General features: G+C 48.9%; 3 protein-coding genes across 3 annotated transcripts; 2 read left to right on the forward strand and 1 right to left on the reverse strand.

Annotated features, from left to right (window-relative positions):
* Window positions 1–216: 216 nt before the first annotated feature.
* LOC136183934 (uncharacterized) lies at window positions 217–4,974 on the forward strand. Its single transcript, XM_065970743.1, has 18 exons — window positions 217–365; window positions 850–977; window positions 1,034–1,182; window positions 1,236–1,340; window positions 1,400–1,518; window positions 1,575–1,653; window positions 1,770–1,958; window positions 2,008–2,091; window positions 2,142–2,300; window positions 2,352–2,469; window positions 2,564–2,719; window positions 2,770–3,117; window positions 3,176–3,480; window positions 3,534–3,627; window positions 3,681–3,749; window positions 3,867–3,986; window positions 4,046–4,532; window positions 4,623–4,974. The coding sequence occupies exons 1-18, from the start codon at window positions 299–301 to the stop codon at window positions 4,817–4,819; spliced, it is 2,973 nt and encodes a 990-aa protein (XP_065826815.1). The 5' UTR covers window positions 217–298; the 3' UTR covers window positions 4,820–4,974.
* On the forward strand, window positions 4,946–15,432 carry LOC136183933 (unconventional myosin-XV-like). The gene is made up of 53 exons (XM_065970742.1): window positions 4,946–5,064; window positions 5,187–5,297; window positions 5,411–5,493; window positions 5,547–5,610; window positions 5,664–5,773; window positions 5,833–5,907; window positions 6,013–6,216; window positions 6,271–6,334; window positions 6,385–6,498; window positions 6,548–6,631; window positions 6,687–6,764; window positions 6,827–7,123; window positions 7,177–7,272; window positions 7,327–7,458; window positions 7,517–7,642; window positions 7,697–7,774; window positions 7,823–7,956; window positions 8,018–8,063; window positions 8,120–8,244; window positions 8,300–8,411; window positions 8,465–8,551; window positions 8,610–8,698; window positions 8,753–8,837; window positions 8,899–9,094; window positions 9,145–9,281; window positions 9,500–9,601; window positions 9,649–9,884; window positions 9,944–10,113; window positions 10,194–10,470; window positions 10,531–11,422; window positions 11,477–11,533; window positions 11,586–11,661; window positions 11,712–11,824; window positions 11,884–11,990; window positions 12,038–12,125; window positions 12,179–12,229; window positions 12,285–12,491; window positions 12,554–12,619; window positions 12,679–13,068; window positions 13,122–13,191; window positions 13,261–13,417; window positions 13,475–13,605; window positions 13,674–13,768; window positions 13,819–13,896; window positions 13,954–14,050; window positions 14,104–14,264; window positions 14,323–14,391; window positions 14,446–14,510; window positions 14,566–14,699; window positions 14,750–14,799; window positions 14,851–14,934; window positions 14,988–15,122; window positions 15,174–15,432. The coding sequence occupies exons 1-53, from the start codon at window positions 5,056–5,058 to the stop codon at window positions 15,282–15,284; spliced, it is 7,005 nt and encodes a 2,334-aa protein (XP_065826814.1). The 5' UTR covers window positions 4,946–5,055; the 3' UTR covers window positions 15,285–15,432.
* LOC136183936 (PHD finger protein 10-like) lies at window positions 15,296–16,662 on the reverse strand. Its single transcript, XM_065970746.1, has one exon. It carries the CDS (start codon window positions 16,657–16,659, stop codon window positions 15,427–15,429), a length of 1,233 nt encoding a protein of 410 aa, XP_065826818.1. The 5' UTR covers window positions 16,660–16,662; the 3' UTR covers window positions 15,296–15,426.
* Between the last annotated feature and the right edge of the window lie 1,333 nt (window positions 16,663–17,995).

Consider the following 17,995-nt stretch of genomic DNA (forward strand, 5'->3'; position numbering starts at 1 on the left):
AGCCCGGAAGCATGCGAACGGGAAGAGCAACCGTTATTCCGGGAATTTGAAAGCAGAACATATTGCACTCTCGTCGGAAAGGCGTGGGCGCTTCTCACGCCTATTGCGTATTGCGTCGTTGTTGCTGTAGCTGCCGAACACGACAAAGGCGTGGTTCTCCAAAAAGGCGGATCTGTTTATTCAAGCGACCTGGTCAGCCAATCGCGACAAGTGGCATGTCTTATAGAAATGCCTAAGCGACGACACGCCAATCAGACGGGGCTTTCCGTAATCGACTTCTTGTGACAAAGGAACGACGATGAAACGCGTCCCATTCCTTCTGGCAACTGTGCTGATTGTCGTCACTGTCGTTCAGGGAGGATCGAGTGAGTGAGAGACGTACGTCGCACGGTTCTCGTTTAGTGGCAAACTTCGTGGGCTTCCTCAGTCACTACGACAAGCGCTTCTATTAGAGACCCTGATCCAAAACTACTCTGTTTTCCCCCCACATGACGCGATTCGTACAAACGTACACCTTTTCTCGTGATCCGCGCGAGTCAACGACGGCGATATTCGATTCCGCGGCATATCAAACGTTTTGAAAGCGAATCGCGACTCCCTCTTTTTTTTTAGCGTACTGCATATATAGTCATTTTCAGTTCGGTCGACCGTCGATCGGCGGACCGGATCGAGAGCGCCCCCGCGCTTTTGCAACGGAATGTCGTTTTGTGTGCGTTGTGTAAAACGACGCGCCCACAACGTCCCTGCCTTTAGCTATTTAGGTACCATGGTTGTTGTCCTTTTGATCTTTGATATATCCCCCCCGTCGACCTCGTGCGACGCTACGTTGTTTGTTTTCTTTCTCTTCAGTCGACCTTGACCTCAACAGCGCTGACGACACGACGTTCAATCCACCGGAGATTCTTGCAACTTCCAACGCGTTTTTTCTCGTCGAAGACACGGATATTTCGACGGACGACTTTAACTTTGCCAACGTGGTAGTCACTTCCTACTGTGATTGTAACAATGTACTCTATGTAATGCGGTTGCTTAGACTATAGTTAAAGTACGAGTGTTTTACGATTTCCAAGTTGGTGGTGTGGGCGTGTCTGAGGTGCGTCTAAACAGGGGAGATGCAGTTGCAGAAGGTCGGATACCTGCAACATTCGCTGTTGGGACTTCTGGATCTACTCAAGGCACAATGTAATAGACTGAGGTGTTAGTAAAAGGAAGACGGTCAGAACGGGTCATTTTAGCTCTCTATTGGAGATCAACAGCGTGGATTCAAGCGAGGAGCTTCGCAGGTCGCTACTCTCGTTAGAATACGATAACGGGATAGCTCCGAATGTTGGATTCAGCAGGTCAGTTTTATACCATTTATTCGATCTTGATATCATTGCAAATTGCCCGTCTTTTGAAGAACTTTTGGCATTGTGGTGGACTACACAATCAACGGGACCATGGAATCAACCGAACAGGTTAACATCACGATGACCTACGTAGGCACGAACGATGATGGGCCGGTAGTAACAGCAGACGGTGAGAAGCATCGGGAAGACTTGCTGCAACCAAAATGATGTTGTATATTGCGGCAGTAAACGAGTTCAGCTACGTGGAAGACGAAACGTCTAATGTCTCATTTGCCATCAACGTCACGGATCAAGATCACCCAAGGTATCCAGGATCTCTGGGCTAAGCGGCATGCAGATTGGCTCGATTTGCATAGTTAGATTAGACGCATGCGATAGCACAGGTTGACAACGGCACGAACACATACCGTTTTTTCTCAGTTTCCCCATGATGTCTGCAATGGTGGAAGTTATGGGCGGAGACGCAACCGACAGACTAAGTGTCACTGCGAGCAACCTTCCGTCAGGAATTAGCGTCAATGCATCGGAACCGCATAAGTTGCAGTTTTACGGGGCCGCAACTACGCAGGATTATGCGTCTGCCTTGAGCATCGTCTTTTACTACAGCACGTAAGAGCGCGGAGTCAACTCGTCGTGCCTTTATACAGAAGGTGTTCAGAGCTCCCGATGTTGGAGTGCTTGCGAGTCGTACTATCAAGTATACGGTGTCGGACGGAATGAACGAGGGAATGGCTACAATAACGTTAGAGAGAATGATGGACGTACTCTGGCCGAGTGGAAATACTTGTATAGGTTGAACTTCGTGAATGTGAACGATCCACCCATTCTTACTTTTGCCGGTGGCGTTATGTCTGCCAATGCAGAGCTCAACGAAGACGCTTTTCAGGCGAGTCTTCGCGACGCTGTTACTAGTATCACGATAACTGACAGTGACAACATGAATATGACCAAGTAATGGGAAATTAGAGCAATCAGTGCAATTCTATTGGTCCTCGTTTATAGCGCTACCGTGATAGTTGACACAACAAACGTGCCAAGTGGGGCGCTCAGCTTTTCAGCAAATCCGGCTGATCCCCTTCATGCCACGACAATGATAGTTTCGGCTAATGAAACGAAACTTGTAAGCCAAATTAAATAGCTGTAGAGATAAATAAAAGTGCCTTTCAGTTGAATCTCACCTAAAATTTCTTTTGTTCTTTCTTTTACGCGACTAGACGTTTTCTGGTAGCGCATCTATTCAGCATTACGAAAATGCCCTGTTGGATAACGCTGTCGTCAGTATTTTGTCTCAAGACCTGCTACAAAACTTTACCTTTTGTCTCGAGATAACTGTCAACGATGGCACGGATACGAGTTCCATCATGCTTTATGTAAGATTAGTTTACGTCCCAGTCAATTTTCCTGACTGTGCGAATTGCAGTTGACTTTCGTTACGGCCAACGATGCGCCTCTGTTGTACCTGAGAAACGAGTCCCTGCCTGGTTACGCTCCCGCACCGGCCCCTCTTCGACAGCACAATGTCACTTTTGTGGAAGACAGCAACCCCATTGGGCTGTTGCCCAATAGTCAGGATCTGCGGCTGGAAGACATTGACAGTCACTACGTTGCTAGCGCCACTATTGCACTGACAGGAGTATTAGACAGCGGCTATGAAGTTCTTTCTCTTGATCTTCAAGTGGCTATGTCAGAGGGAATTAATGCAGTTGTATCAAACTCAGGTGACTCTGTCACTTTGACCGGGATGGCAAGTTTGATGGCAATGAGACAGGTACCAGTAGATATTGGTATTGTTTGAAATTAATTAAACTATATACGTATTGCCATAGGTGCTTTTGACTGTTCAATATCAGAACAGCAAAGAGGAATTACCGTCTGAAGGCGTGCGCGAGGTAAACTTTGAGGTTGTGGATGCAGAAGGTGCGACCAGCGCGCCTTTTACCGTCTTCGTTCGCGTTGAACAACGCAACGACGCGCCCAGCTTGAATATTAACGATGGCAATGTGACGTTCACGGAAGGAAGTCCGTTTGGCATACACATTGTGCCTCATCCGCATAGAATTCGTGTGACTGACGGAGACACGATCGACGACGTCACCTTCAACTACATTACCCGTCTCAGAGTGGTACTAACGTATGTGCTAAATGAGATAATGTCGTGCGTGTTTTTTGAGTTGGAAGTCGTAGAGTTACGTTGTGCGGCCAATTGGACTACAATGCGACAACGTGCACCGGAGACTTTCTTTATTGGGTGAAACAAATAACGGACCCCCGAATCCAGGTATTGCTTACATATAGTCGCCTTACATGTTAGCAACGGTGGGAATTTCTTAGGTAACAAACGTGGGACATACCATTTCCGGCGACTTTGAAATTGTTGCTGAAACTCAAGGAATCGTCGCAGTGAGTCTACTGTATACAGAATTTGTATCACACCAGAACAGTATAGTTTGAAAGACGCCTGTTTGTTTGCTGCTTACGTCCGTTTCAAAGCGCTAAGACTCTTTTTTTTTCTTTCAGAATCAATCAGACGCCGCTGCTCTTGATGATGCCTACGAGAAGTTTATCGGTAACATTCGCTACGTTACCAACGTGGACGAGCCAACACTCTTCTGCGATGATACGCGTTTCGACAGACTGGTAGGTCTGACTTGCTGCGAAATGCGGTAATTTTCGTCACATTCTCTTGTTCCGACAAGATTCACGTCATGGTGACTGACAGTGGAGTCCCGCCGGAGACGGCTGTCATCACAACGAAGATCAACATTCGAACCATCAATGATCACCCACCAACGTTTCAATTCTCTCCATCTCAAGTGGACTGTATCAGTGAAAGAGAACGAAGCAGAGGACGAAGATCGCCAATGGAACAAACGAGAATTAGCTCTCTGATTCAAACAGAGAAAGAAATGCCTCTTCTCTCCGATCTGACCGCTCTCGGGTTTTCCGATAACAAAGTGGAAGCGGGCTCTTCGTTACGCGTGACCTTTTTCAACGACACCGACATGCCACGCGTATTGGAACGCGAGAGTCTCAGCCAAATTGTCAAGATCGAGCCGTTCGCTCTGGCGAACCAGCCGCATTTGGCGTTTTGGGAGTCTCCCAGACATTTGCTCATTATCTATCCATTTGTGCAAGATGACGCCAAAATTTCTGCTAGTGAAATTGCTTTGAAATTCAATTCAGGTACAGTGCAGTACATTAATTTTGCTAAATATCGATCTTAACTCGGGGAAAATTGAAAAATTAGAGTTTTCATTGATTTATTTTCGTTAGGCTCTTGCACTATCAATTCCTGCGCCGGTCGCAGCGATCAGCTTCCAAGCGAGGAGAAAGAGGACGAGCCTCAGAAGGCTGATGACATCGAGCCAACCCAACTCCACGACTGGGCCTTGTTTGGCGTCGTATTCACCGGAATGAGCGTGGTTGTGGCACTCGTTGTCTACTTAGGGTGCAAGCGCAGCAGAAAGTAGGAGGAACGGTCGAGACTACACGTTACGTCTGTTCTGTGTGCGTATGTTGTGCGTAGCTGTTGTACGTGTGTATCGGTTTGTGCCACTGTTTTTTTGTTTTCCCCCCGCCCAATGACACGTTGATATAAACCCCCGAATCGTTCTCCTTGCTCTAATTCGTCTCCAAGCGACGATTTGCGCTTGACCCACAGCGAATTCGGCTCATTATCCCGATGAAGCGTTTGTCGCTCTAAGACATGGAATTGGTGAGCGCCCCTTTCGTTCTCACGCCTGCTGTCAAATCAATGGCCGCGTCTCCGGTCCCCGCCCAATGTTTACTCCCTTTCCCCGTACGTCCGATTCGATATTATCCTTACTCTTCGTGCAGGCAAAACCCGTGTGGTTCCACATCGGTCGCGAATATCTCGTCTACGGCGTCGTCGCAAAATCGTCGACGAAATCGGGCACCGTCGTCGTGCGCGCCGAAGAAGATGGCAAGGTGAGGCTCCCGTCTCGCCTCGCTATCGATCGCCCAGTGGCGAGCAGTCGCGCGAACGGCTATCGAAAGTGTGGGCGGTGTCGCGATGTATTTCTCTCTCTCTCTCCCTTTAGGAATACTCGCTCGACATTCAAGCTGTCAAGCCCGTATCCGATATGGATCCCTCGCAGGGCGTCGAAGACATGATTCAATTGAGGTGAATCCGACGTCGATCAGACCGAAGGAAAATCGAATTCTTCTCCTCTCTAGCGATCTGCATCAGGGTTCGCTGCTGAGAAATATAAGGAAACGATACGAGTCGAAGCAGATTTACGTACGCGCGACGAGAATCGAGGCGATTTATCTCTATCGTTCATCGATCTCTAGACGTACACTGGATCGATTCTCGTCGCCGCCAATCCCTACACTCAAATCGGCATCTACGGCAAGGAGATGGTGCGAAAATACGAAGGCCAACTCATCGGCAAACTACCGCCGTACGTACGCGCTCTCACACCCAGTACGCCCAGATATAATATAGTTCTCTCTACTATAGGCACATTTTTGCTATTGGGAGTGCTGCCTATGCCAACATGTTGAAGACGAGAGACGATCAGTGTGTCGTCATCAGGTTAGTTATAGATGTAAATACATCAGACTATTTCATTACCTGGTTACCCTTATTTAATTAATGGATCGGTCTCTATCAGTACTGTTCAATGTCTTTGCGTTTTAGTGGCGAAAGTGGAGCTGGAAAGACGGAGTCGACCAAATTGATTATGCAGTATTTGGCTGCGATCAATCGAGCGTCGAGCAATTTGACAACGGAGCAGATACTCGAAGCCAATCCTCTGCTGGAATCTTTTGGCAATGCGAAGACGATTCGCAATGACAATTCGAGTCGTTTTGGGAAATATTTGGAGATCAATTTTAGTAAACGGTAAGGAAATCTAGAAAGAATAAGAACGACGTACTGATTCCCTCCCCACTGTAGTGGGGTCATTTGCGGTGCCAAAACGACAGAATATTTATTGGAAAAATCTCGAATCGTCAGCCAGGTACGAAGGGAGAGAGAGAGAGGACTTCTTTTCGTGATGTAGAGATGCAGGCTGATGGCGAACGAAATTATCACGTGTTTTACGAAATAATAGCCGGTTTGACTGGCGACGAAAAGCGAAAGTATGGTCTCCTGGAAGCCGACGACTATTTTTATCTGAATCAGGTACGGTACAAGGTCACGCGACTCGTGACGTCAAATATTTGAATTTTAGGGAGACGCGTCTGTAATTGCGACCAAAGACGACGGAAACGATTTCGAACGATTGGTCGGAGCAATGGAAGTGCTCGGATTCACTGTACGGATATTTCGGCCAATTATTGTCGAATTATTGATCGAAGTCATGTGAGTAGCACACGGAAAAAGACGCGATCTTTCGAATACTCTCCGCCGTTCTACACTTGGGCAACATCTGCTTTGAAATCACAGTCGTAAGTCTCGAATAAGTTTGGGAGAAAGGGGCTCCCCGGATCCCCCTTTTCTCTTCTCTCAGGCTCATGGACAGGACGCGTCTCTCGTTCAAAACGAAGACGAACTGCGCGCCGTTTCGGCTCTTCTCATGGGCCCCGCCGACGGCTTTCGGCTCTCGCTCACGCACAAGCTGACGGAGACGCGCGGCGAACGATTTCGCAGTCCGTTCAACATCGAGCAGGCGTTGGACGCGCGCGACGCGCTCGCCAAGGCGCTCTACTCCAAGCTCTTCATGTGGCTCGTCAGACGAGTCAATTCGATTATCGATAAAAAGAAAAAGGATCTTTCGATTGCTGTGCTGGACATTTTTGGATTTGAGGTAGGAGAAGAGTCTATGCGACGGGCTTTCTCTACTTTTCTCTCTCTCTCTAGGATTTTCAAGTCAATAGTTTTGAACAGGCTTGTATTAATTATGCCAATGAGAATCTTCAGTACTATTTCAATCAGCACATATTTAAACTGGAGCAGGTAAATACAGAACAAAATACCTGGACGCCGCTTGGACGGCTTGCTTTTTAATAGGAGGAATACAGCAGAGAGGAGATTAGCTGGACGATGATCGAATTCAACGACAATCAACCGTGCTTGGATTTGATCGCCAAGAAGCCGCTTGGCATTTTGCACATTCTCGACGACGAAAGTCACTTTCCGAAAGTCGTAGATTGCATTCTACGCAGCCTTGCCGTCTCTAACTCGTTCTGTTTGACTCTAGGCAACGGACGAGTCCTTCTTGGAGAAACTGTTTCACCAGCACGGCGGCAATTCGTACTTCAACAAGCCCAAGACGAAGAAGCCCCAATTCGCTATTCGACACTATGCTGGCACCGTGTGGTACACTGTAAGTACAACTAGAAACAGAAGCCGCCGTACCATGCTTCTCTACGCTTTGTAGGTGAACGGATTTCTGGACAAAAATAGGGACGTTTTGCGTATCGATCTCATTGAGTTGTTGCACAGCAGTTCCTCGCTGGTATTGAGATGTCTGCACTCCGTTTCTTGCACTAATTTTATGTCTTAGTTCATTTCTTCGCTGTTTGCTGACGACTACGAGACGGCGAAGCAGGCGCAAGGCGGCGCTCGAAAGAGGAAGGCGCCGACCGTTGCGTCGAAATTTCACGAATCGTTAGCGGATCTCATCGCCGCTATGTCAAGGCAATTTCTCCGTTTTGAATTATAGAGGCGAAAAAATGATATATACGCTTTCTCGTGACAGGTGTCATCCTTTCTTTGTTCGCTGTATCAAGCCGAACGCCAGCAAGGTCAATGAGTCTACGCAAACACGCTTTCTTTTTTTTTTGACGTGATTTTGTTTCAGGCGCCAATGAAATTTGAGAATCAGTTGGTCTTGGATCAGCTGCGCTATTCCGGAATGTTGGAAACGATTCGAATACGACGTGCTGGGTTTCCGGTTCGACTGAAATTCGAAGCCTTCGCAAAGAGGTGGGTGAATACGCTGTGCACTACTCTGACGTCGTACTGCACTTTTTATTTTCAGATATCATTGTCTTCTTCGCGGAGCACCTGCGACTATCAGCGACGCGCGAGCCGTTTGCGTTCAGCTTATGGAGGCGAGAGGTAGTGAAGGCTATCAGATTGGACGAACGAAGGCAGGCTGCAATTGTCAACTTTTTTGTATGAAAGCATGACGACTGCATTTCAGGTGTTTTTGCGCGAGAGAGCGGAACAGAAGCTCGAGGAGGCGAGGGCCATTCGACTTCGCGATATAGTGATAATGATACAGAAACACGTGAGTGGAGACGCTCAGTTGTGTAGCCTCTCTCTTTATAAAGTATCGTTTTTTTAAGGTGCGAGGTTTTCAAGCTAGGGTGCGTTACAGAAAACTGAGAAACGCCGTTCTCACAATCAATAGATGGGTGATGGCTTATTTGACCAGGTAACCGCGCCAATTTTTAAGTTTTGTCTTGGATTGATACTGTTCTCTTCCCAGGAAACGATTTCTTGCCTTTCGACGAGCAATCCTCTCTTTGCAAGCCTTCGTTCGAATGCGTCTACAGAGAACGAAATACATTGCGGTGAGCGAGGAGTAAAGCGGGGGGCCCGCGTACATTGAAAATTTTGTGCAATTTTTTTCAGATTCGAGACGCTCACCGTCGCGAGCAGGAGGAATTGCGTCGAATGCAGGAAGAGGAGAAGGCGAGAAAGCGCGCCCTGGCGAGCATGGTCTTCACGCCCGATCGACTGCAACCGGTCGTTGAACGAGTCATGATCGACGTGACAAGTTTGGAGATACCGCCCGAGTTGGCTCTCATTCTCGACTCTATAGCAAGAGGTGACGATGCGACGAATTTTTGAACAAATTTGAATATGTACTTTGAATAGGGTGGCGACATCCCCACACGGAACGAGGTCTGACGGCGGTGCGAAACGACTTCATTGCAACCGAGCTCAGCAAGAGCAGGCTACCGGACGACATTGACGCCTACACGTTTTCCAAATTTGCGGGAGCTTATTTTCAGGTACGTACCGTAGTACCGAATTATTGGGGAGCGGCGAGAGAGAGAGAGAGATAATGCATATGTCCTTGGCTCTGAGGCTGCCTTTCTTATGGCCTGACTACAGGGAATGCTACATATGCTAGAGAAACATTCTATAGAACGTCCGTTTTCCACGCGGCTTAATGACTCGTAGCGCGTCTCGGATGTTGTCTAGTACATCGTTATTGTTGGTTTACTAGGAGGGCAGTGTCTTGGGATTTAAAACGCAGCCCATCGGCCAGTCGTTCCTCAAGATGCAGAACGACTTCTTTCACGACGAAGCGATTGCTCTATTTAAAATGGTGATTTCCGATTCGTCTTACATTTTGGATAATAATTTTCCAAACAGATTATGCGTTTCATGGGCGATCCGGCCGTGAGCGGACCCCAAGAAGTCGCCATCGGCAACTACATCGTTCAAAAGGGAATTGCCAATCGAGAGCTGCGCGACGAAATCTACGCCCAAATCGTCGATCAAACGTACGGCAATCCGGACGAGGCGAGCGCCGAACGCGGTTGGATGTTGATGGGACTGTGCCTGAGCGCCTTTCCGCCGTCGCCTTCCCTTTATAAGTTTTTGCTCAAGTAAGGGAGATTTGAGAGGGTAAAGGAAAGAGAGACGGAGATTTTTTGTTGCGCTGTAGTTATGTGTCCGATTGCGGACTGAATGGCTACAACGGATTTTGCCAGCATCGTCTCCTACGCTGCGACGTCTCGCTGAGCGGCATCGCACGATCTCATCCGCCGTCGATGTTAGAATGGAAGTCGGTGCGAAGTTTTTCTACCATCGTTTTACCGTTCACCTTTTCGGACGGTTAGTCTTGGTTAATAATATAGCGGGGGCCCCCTTTCTCCAGAGAGTAAGTAGCTAAAGCGTCCTTTTTCTTCGGCTAGACGATAAAGTCTGGGCTGTCGTTGATTCGTGGACGACGGCCGAGGAGATTGCTAATCATTTGCTACGCGATCGCGACGTTGACGTCGGTCACGGCGGCTGGACCGTCGCGTTGATCGAGGACAAGGAACGGCACGAATTGAACGGACACGATTTCGTCTTGGATCTTCTGTCTGAACTCGAACTCCCGCCGGAGTTTCCCGCGTCGTCGTCGCCGGGCATCTGCACGCGCGGATACGGCACGCTTCGCGGCGGCTTGCGCCACATGGGATTGCCGAAGTGAGAGAGCGTCAACAGAGACGCGGACGAAAAACTATCTTTTTTTCTTTTTGTTTGCAGTCGACTTGGTTCTCCTTCGTTTGCCCGTCGCAACCAGTCGTCTAACGACGAAAATCCGGCCGGCCTCCAAAATCTCCGCCTGGGAAATCGAAAGCGACCGGCGCTTCCGCGCGCCGGTCAATATCCTCGTCTCAGCGCCGCAGTGAATCCTCACGGTGCGACGACGACAACTCCCCAGGAACGCGACGCCGTCGCCGACTATCTAGACAGTCTATTTAGCCGTGTGGTCGGTGACGGCGACGGCGCGAGCGACTCGTTGAACGGTCTCGGCGACGCCGTTTCGCTTTCGGGACGACTAAAAGGACGCGGCGGCATACCGCCGCCCAACGCGAAGAAGCCCCCCGGCGCCGTTCCTCTTTTCGGCGTTGCCGAAGGAAACGCTTCGCCCGGCAACGCCGTCAAGAACATGGCGGCGATGTTTGCGAAGCAGTTCTCTCAGCGGCGGTCGGACGACGACGACTCGTCGTCGTCGGCGTCGGATCAGCCGATGAGTGACTTTGCTCGCGCTCTCGCCGCGCGTAAGAAGGCTCTCGGGTCGAAGAGGCAGCAGCAGAATCGTAATCCTGGATTTGACTTGCAATCGCAATTGGCGGCCCAACGAGCGAAGGTACTCAACGATGACGAAATCTTGATCAGTCCCGACGAGCTTCCGCCGCCGCCTAATTTTCCGCCTCCGCCTCCACCCCCGACTGCCGTTATTGGCGATCCGGTTGCGCCATCGGCAAGTTCGCGCAATTTGGCCGCGGAACTGACGGCGGCCGTGTCGTCGGTGTCGATTTTGGACGCGGAATTGCTGCCGAGGCGAAGTCGTCCGGTACGACTTGTTCAGCCGATACGAGGACCCGCTGTTATGTATAACCGGCCGACGTGGTCGCTGACCATTCGTAAAGAGGTAGTTTCCTTTCGTATATCTCCACTTGCCTCAGCGAGAAGTTTCGTTTTTTAGATGTTCGGAGCCAACGAAAAGCTCGACAATCAACTAGTCGATTTGATTTTCTCTCAGGTTTTTCTTTTGGGTGGGAGGGTTTTACGTTTATCTCAACTTTCTATTCCAGATTGTTTTGGACACGTTTTCGACCACGTGCTGTCGAATAGGCCGAACTGAGCGTGCTAAGATGAAAGATCTTTTACGTACGTAAACTACACGTGATGAAGTGATGACGTGAATTTTGTGCCTGTAGGTCGCTATGGAATTACGTTGCAGAATCTCTCGCAGAGTTTCGCCGTGAAAAAGATCGTCATCGACACGGCAAAGGAATGGTCGTGCTATTTCACGAAACTGTTCCGTATTGTTGTAAGCGAAGCGGGAGGGGGATGTGGGGAGGCGTCAAATTCAATTCCTTTTCGCCACAGGGTCTCGGTCCCGAAGTGAGGCACTATACCCATCTCGGACTGACGCACACGGGCATCAAGTTGATACGACAGCACGGCTTGGAGCTGCAGATGCTGGACAGCTACGCGTAAGATCACAATCGCCTCGGGCGCGTTTTACATTTTCTCCCTTCAGATACGGCGAATTGTCGGACTGGTATGCGGACGAATTCTCGCTGTATCTGACGCTTAACGACATCAGTGTCGTATTCCAAACAAGCAGGGTGCGTATGACGTTTCGGTAGAATTTTTACAAGAAACATATGATTTATTTCAGGCGCCCCACATCGCTCAACTCATCGAAGCTCAGATGATATCCTTAGAAAAGGTATTCTTTCGTGTCGCTCATTTTTACCACGACTGAAAGCCTCTTTCTCCCATAGGACGCAAAATACGTTCTAGCCGTCGAAGACTACGAGACGCGCGAGTCGACATTGCTCAGTTTCCGAAAGGGATCCGTCATCAAATTGAAACACAAGGACGGTCTCGACGACGGATGGCTCTTCGGCATGCACGAAGGCAGAACGGGAAGCTTTCCGGCCGACTACGTTCACCCAATACTGGGCCCACCAACAGAAGCAGCAATTGAAGTAAAACAAAACGAAATAAAAGAGAAAAAATCTTGTTTATCAACAACGACGTTCGTATATAGCAATCTCGTCGCAGCGCTTTCAAGAAACGATCGTCGAGATCAACGATTGCAGTCGAACAATCCAAAGTACGTATTAGCTGAGACCGAGAAAAAGACTGCAATCGACTTTTTTTCTCGTAAACCAGATTGCAAGGAGCGCGAGTTTCAAGAGTCGTCGAGGAAAAGAAACCCGATCGACGCCGCTCGCCGACAAGGCGACGACGTCCGCGGGCTCTACGACCGCGCTGACGACGACTCGTTCTCCGGGAGCGGCAATCGTCGACGACGACGACGCTTCTCTGATCGGCGGCGACGACGACGAAGTGATGACGGGTCGCTTTTCGATGATGGAATTCGCGAAGGAGTACTTTCGTCACGACAAGTACGAAATGCAGCGCAAGGCCGACGGTTCGATTCGCGGCACGCTGAAGCTCGTTGGCACGCTACGAGCGACGTTCGGACGCGGCACGGCCAAGTCGAAACGAAAGGAATCGTGGTCCTGGTCGAATTTGGCCGATCTGGTGAAGTTTGGCAAGGCGAGAAGAGAGTCGGTTTTTTTGACGTCAAGTGAACGTGCTTTGTTTTTCAGTCGCCCATTCAGGCGTCTCTGCTACCCTTGCCGGCGCTTCTGAATAAGTTGGCTCTCGAGTGTTTCATAGGTGAGTGGAAATAATCATAACCGTAATATTAATATAAGCGCCCCTCGCAACTTTTTTGATTATGTGTAGCTATAATGAGATTCATGGGGGACTACATGAGCAAAGGAAAGAGTGAAGCCGATACCGTCTTCTACATTCTCAAAGCGATGCGCGATCACGAAGACATGCGAGACGAAATCTTCTGTCAGCTCATCAAGCAGACGACAAGCAATAAGAGCACGAGAGCGTAAGAGCGAAGGACATTATAAAAAATGGAGAAACAATTCTTCGTCTTCGCTTACAGAGACAGTTGCGCGCGCGGATGGCGACTTCTCTCCATATGCCTTGCATTCAACTCCTGCTCGGAGTTGTTTAAGCCCTACTTGGAGAAATATTTGAAGGCAACGGCAAGAGATTCGAAGCGGGAATTTCACGGTACGTCATTGCAGCAGGAGTAGTATAGACTACTTAACTGCATGTTCTTGTGTTCTCTTTCATTGCAGCCACGGCGGCTATTTGTCTTCAGAACTTGGCGAGGACTTTCAGGTACGGGGGGCGAAAGGAACCGCCGTCTTCTCTGGAGATCAAAGCCATTGCTGTAAGGCAGTGTACTAGCAAAATTGTTCGTTTCAATTCGTTTTCTTGCAGCTCGGACGATTCACGAAACGTCAGATGATTTACATGCCCGGCGACGTGTCGAAAATATTAAAAATAAAGACGAGCACCGTGAGTGTACTCACTCTAAACGAGATCTACTTTTTTTTTGATTGACTGTGTGCACAGACATCTCGCGATGTGATAAAGGAACTCTGCAGGTCGATGGGTTTGACATCAGACGAAGATCTGGACGAATTTGGCCTCTTCGCCGACCTTGGAAAACGTACGTATGACTATGAGACAATAATTATTTCTCTCTACAATCAATGCTTTTAGACTTTTTGCCTGTGGCTCTACCGCCTTCTGACTACGTTCTTGATTTCACTAACGAATTGGAACGCCACGAAACGGAGTACTGGCTGTACTTCAAGAAAGTCCTATGGTTCCGACCTTTAAAATTCGAGAGCGCAGAATTGGTCAATCTTTTGTATAACCAGGTATCGATCATTGCCAGTGCTCTTGAAGTGACGATTGTAGATTTTTTTCATTCATCAGGCCTTTCCCGATTTTATGCGTGGGAATTTGATTGTGCTTGAGAACAACGAAATTACTCCTGCTATACAGGTAAAGAGCATGGACTTTCAGCCGGATTTTATACTACAGGGATCATCAATTTAGAGTGAAGTTGCTATGCTGGCTGCTTTGATTCATCGAGCTAATAAAGCCACTGAATTTCCGTCGACGTGAGTAAAAGTGGTGCAACTGCTACGGACGGTTTGTATCGTTGTTGGCTTATAGGAAAGAGGTTCAGAAGTTGATTCCTGCTGGATTGGCGGAGAATTTGCGATTCCAGTTGTGGGTCAAAATTATTCACGAGCACTTTGAAGAGTTTAAGTATGCAAGTCCCGAAGAGTCCAAGGCACAATTTATCGGTACGAGCATATTGCTGCAAATATTGATTTCGAAGAAGGCGTCTTTATAGAAATTATCAAAAATTGGCCACTGTTTGGCTCGCGTTTCTTCCCGATCAAGGTACGCCGCATTCTATATAGAAGGTAATAGATGTGTTATTATTCCTAATAGCATGTTTCCGATCGACGGGTAAATTGCGAGTGCCTATTGGCTGTGAATAAGAGAGGTGTACATTTTCTCAAATGCAAAACAAGGGTACGAAGAAATTCAAGGAGCCCCGAACAAAAACATTTTGATTTTCTCATCAGGAAACGCTCATATCGTACCCGTTCAGCGAAGTCGTTTCGACGAGACGCCTCCGATCCAGCTCAGGACGTCATTACCTGGACTTGAAATGCGGCAATCTGATGGTGCACCGCGTCACGCGACTCGAGACGCTTTACGTACGACTCGCTCGATTTTTTTCGTTGGCAAGCCTACGAACTCGCTTCTAGGGTCGCGACATAGCCGACGTGATCAACTTGTACATCGACGCGCAGCTGCGCGAGAGGCAAAGGCAGGAGGAAGCAGCGGGCGTCATCCGAGCCGACGCCATAGATATATGAAGGAATTTTCGTACGAGAATGAAATATTCTGTACAGGCAAGACAAAAAAACCAATCTCTATTTTAATCCTATTTGCTATGACTTTGTTTTACGTGGAACTCTTTTGGACAGCTTCGACTAAGAAAAAAAAATGTTTCAATGTCTATGATTTCTCTTTCCCGCGGGAGCATCCCTTGCACAGCCACTGGCCCTGCGGCAGGCTCTCCAACCCAACGCAATACGTGTGATAGCCGCGATCGCATCGATCGCAGAAGAGCATCTTATCGTCGTCGTGCGGATCCTCGCACTTGCTGCACGTCTTGCACTCGATGCACTGCCACGCGTACGTTCGCACGACGGCGAGAAGTTCGTCGCTCATTTCCAGACACGTCGTCGGATGGCCGCTGTTGCCGCACTTCGAGCAACTGACCAACTCTTCCGGCACGCCATTCGGATTCGACTCCTTTCCCTTTCGACAAATTCCGCACAACTGGCACGGCGTCGCCGGCCTTTTTCGCGGTCGTCCGCGTCGTCTTTTGACTCCCGGTGTCGCCGTTGACGACGATACGAGAACCCTCTTCCGTTCAATGGCGACTGGTACTTGAACGGGATCCGGAACTCGGGGCGGCGGCGGTTTTTCCAATGCCGGCGGCGGCGGCACCAAAGCCGTATTGAGCGGAAACGCCTTCAATTCCTCGGGCTCATATCGAACATACGTCTCCTGATATTGACCCGGTACGAGTGCGACGGGATACCACGTCCGTTCGACATCCGGTTCTCGCGGCGGCGGTTTTCGAAGCACGTTCTTGGGATAGTGAATCAAATTCGTTTGAAAGTCGTAATAGGCGCAGCGACGCGTTTCGCGATCTCGCGCCAATTTTGCGTTGAAATCGGTCGCCTGCTGGGACGCGCGCTTCCACGCGTGTTGCACGCGCAGCGAATCGCCGCGTCCGCGACCGCCGGGTCTTTTCGTTGTCGAGGAAACGAGCGCCTTTTGTTCGTCGGCGCGCTTTTTTAGCTCGCGATCTTGAAGCACGCGCGCATAGCGCCTGTACTCGTCCGGATGCTCGCGCATCATCAGCTGACAGACGTCATCACTGCGCAGTGCTGTGAGGCCTTGAGAAAATTGCTGTTCGTCGATCGCTCCCTCGTCGAAGAGGTAATCGCGCTCTTCGACTAAGACGGGCCTGCGTTGGAGGCTCGGGTATTTGCGTTGAAACGAACGGACTCCGTTGATGCCGAGGTATTCGGCGACTTGCTCTTGCAGGAGGTAGAACTCGGCCGATGGATCGTCTCGAGGCCACTGGTATTCGAAGAGGCGTTCGGCTGGAAACGTCAGGTCAATAAGTGGCAGTCCGTCCGCACCGTTTGTCTGCTTCTCCAGCGATTTTGCCATGCTAGCGTGCGTTAGCGGCTAGCCCGTGGAGTCGGAGGAGTTTCACCAGTTTCACCAGAGATAACATTTTACCTCTGGTTTCACGATGTACAGTACTCACTATAGATATATAGCGTCTAAGGAAGAAAGAGAAGGAAACTAAACTTTAGACGAGGTTTCCATCACTGAGTGTTGGCGAAACGGAATTACCTATCTTTTTGAAGGCCAAACTAGTTAGACTATTGTAGTTGAAATGAAACGCTGGATCCACAATCGTGATGCAGGTACAGTGAGTGGTACTACAAATGCCAACACAGGCAGCATATATCTAAAACAATGAGCAAAAACGTGACTGTAACCTAGCTCATAGCCGTGTGTGAAAATAATACAGTTATCATGTTTCAACATCTACTATCAAGTCGTCAATCCAATCTTTCAACCTTTCGTCTTGATTGGATGTAAACCACCCACTGGCAAGGGCTGTTGCAGCTAACATTATCGTGTCGACGGTTTTCCAGCGCCGATACGATCGTTGAATGCAACTGAATAACCTCAGCCGGTTGACATCAGCAGGACGGTTTTCCATATTTTGCGAAATAAATCTGGATAATTTACAAACGGACGTTTTTTCCGTTCCATACCCATAGCTTTCATCAAAGTGTTCAATCTTTTCCTCATAAGCTTGTATCACAGTATTCATGCACCCTCGGCAGTAGTCAGCCTGCGCTTCAAGGTTTGTAGCTTTTTCCTTGTACTTTTCGACTTCGGTCTTAAGTTTTATATTTTCTGCTTTGAGTCGTGCAGTTTCAGCTTTCAGTTTTGCACTCTCCGCTTCCCTTTCCGATGCCTCGCGTGACTCTTTGTGCAAATGAGCGTCAATCGTTTCTCGCTTTGCCAAATTGCCACAAGTCGGACATGGAACTTTACAAAAGTCGCACTGGGATAAATGACTCTCTATAGGGCATCACAATTAATAGTCACTCGAATATACAGTATATGTAGTCATCATACTGAGAGCGTCGCGCCTAACAGTCATCTTGCAACCAGCCGATCGCTTTGGGCAATAAACTTCAAGACCGTCAATCAACTTTTTCAAGGCGACGACGCGCTGTATGACGCGTTATTCGTGCCAAAAGTCTTACCGTGCCCGAACCGCTTCTAAAAACCGGTCTACGTGCCCGAACCGCTTGTATAAACCGGTCTATTTGACTTACCTTGGCCGAACCGCTTCTAAAAACCGGTCTATTCGACTTGCCGTGCCCGAACCGCTTCTAAAACCCGGTCTATTCGACTTACCGTGCCCGAACCGCTTCTAAAAACCGGTCTATTTGACTAACCTTAGCCGACCTGCTTCTAA

Source organism: Oscarella lobularis, chromosome 2, assembly GCF_947507565.1.
Source record: "Oscarella lobularis chromosome 2, ooOscLobu1.1, whole genome shotgun sequence".
Classification (NCBI taxonomy): domain Eukaryota; kingdom Metazoa; phylum Porifera; class Homoscleromorpha; order Homosclerophorida; family Oscarellidae; genus Oscarella; species Oscarella lobularis.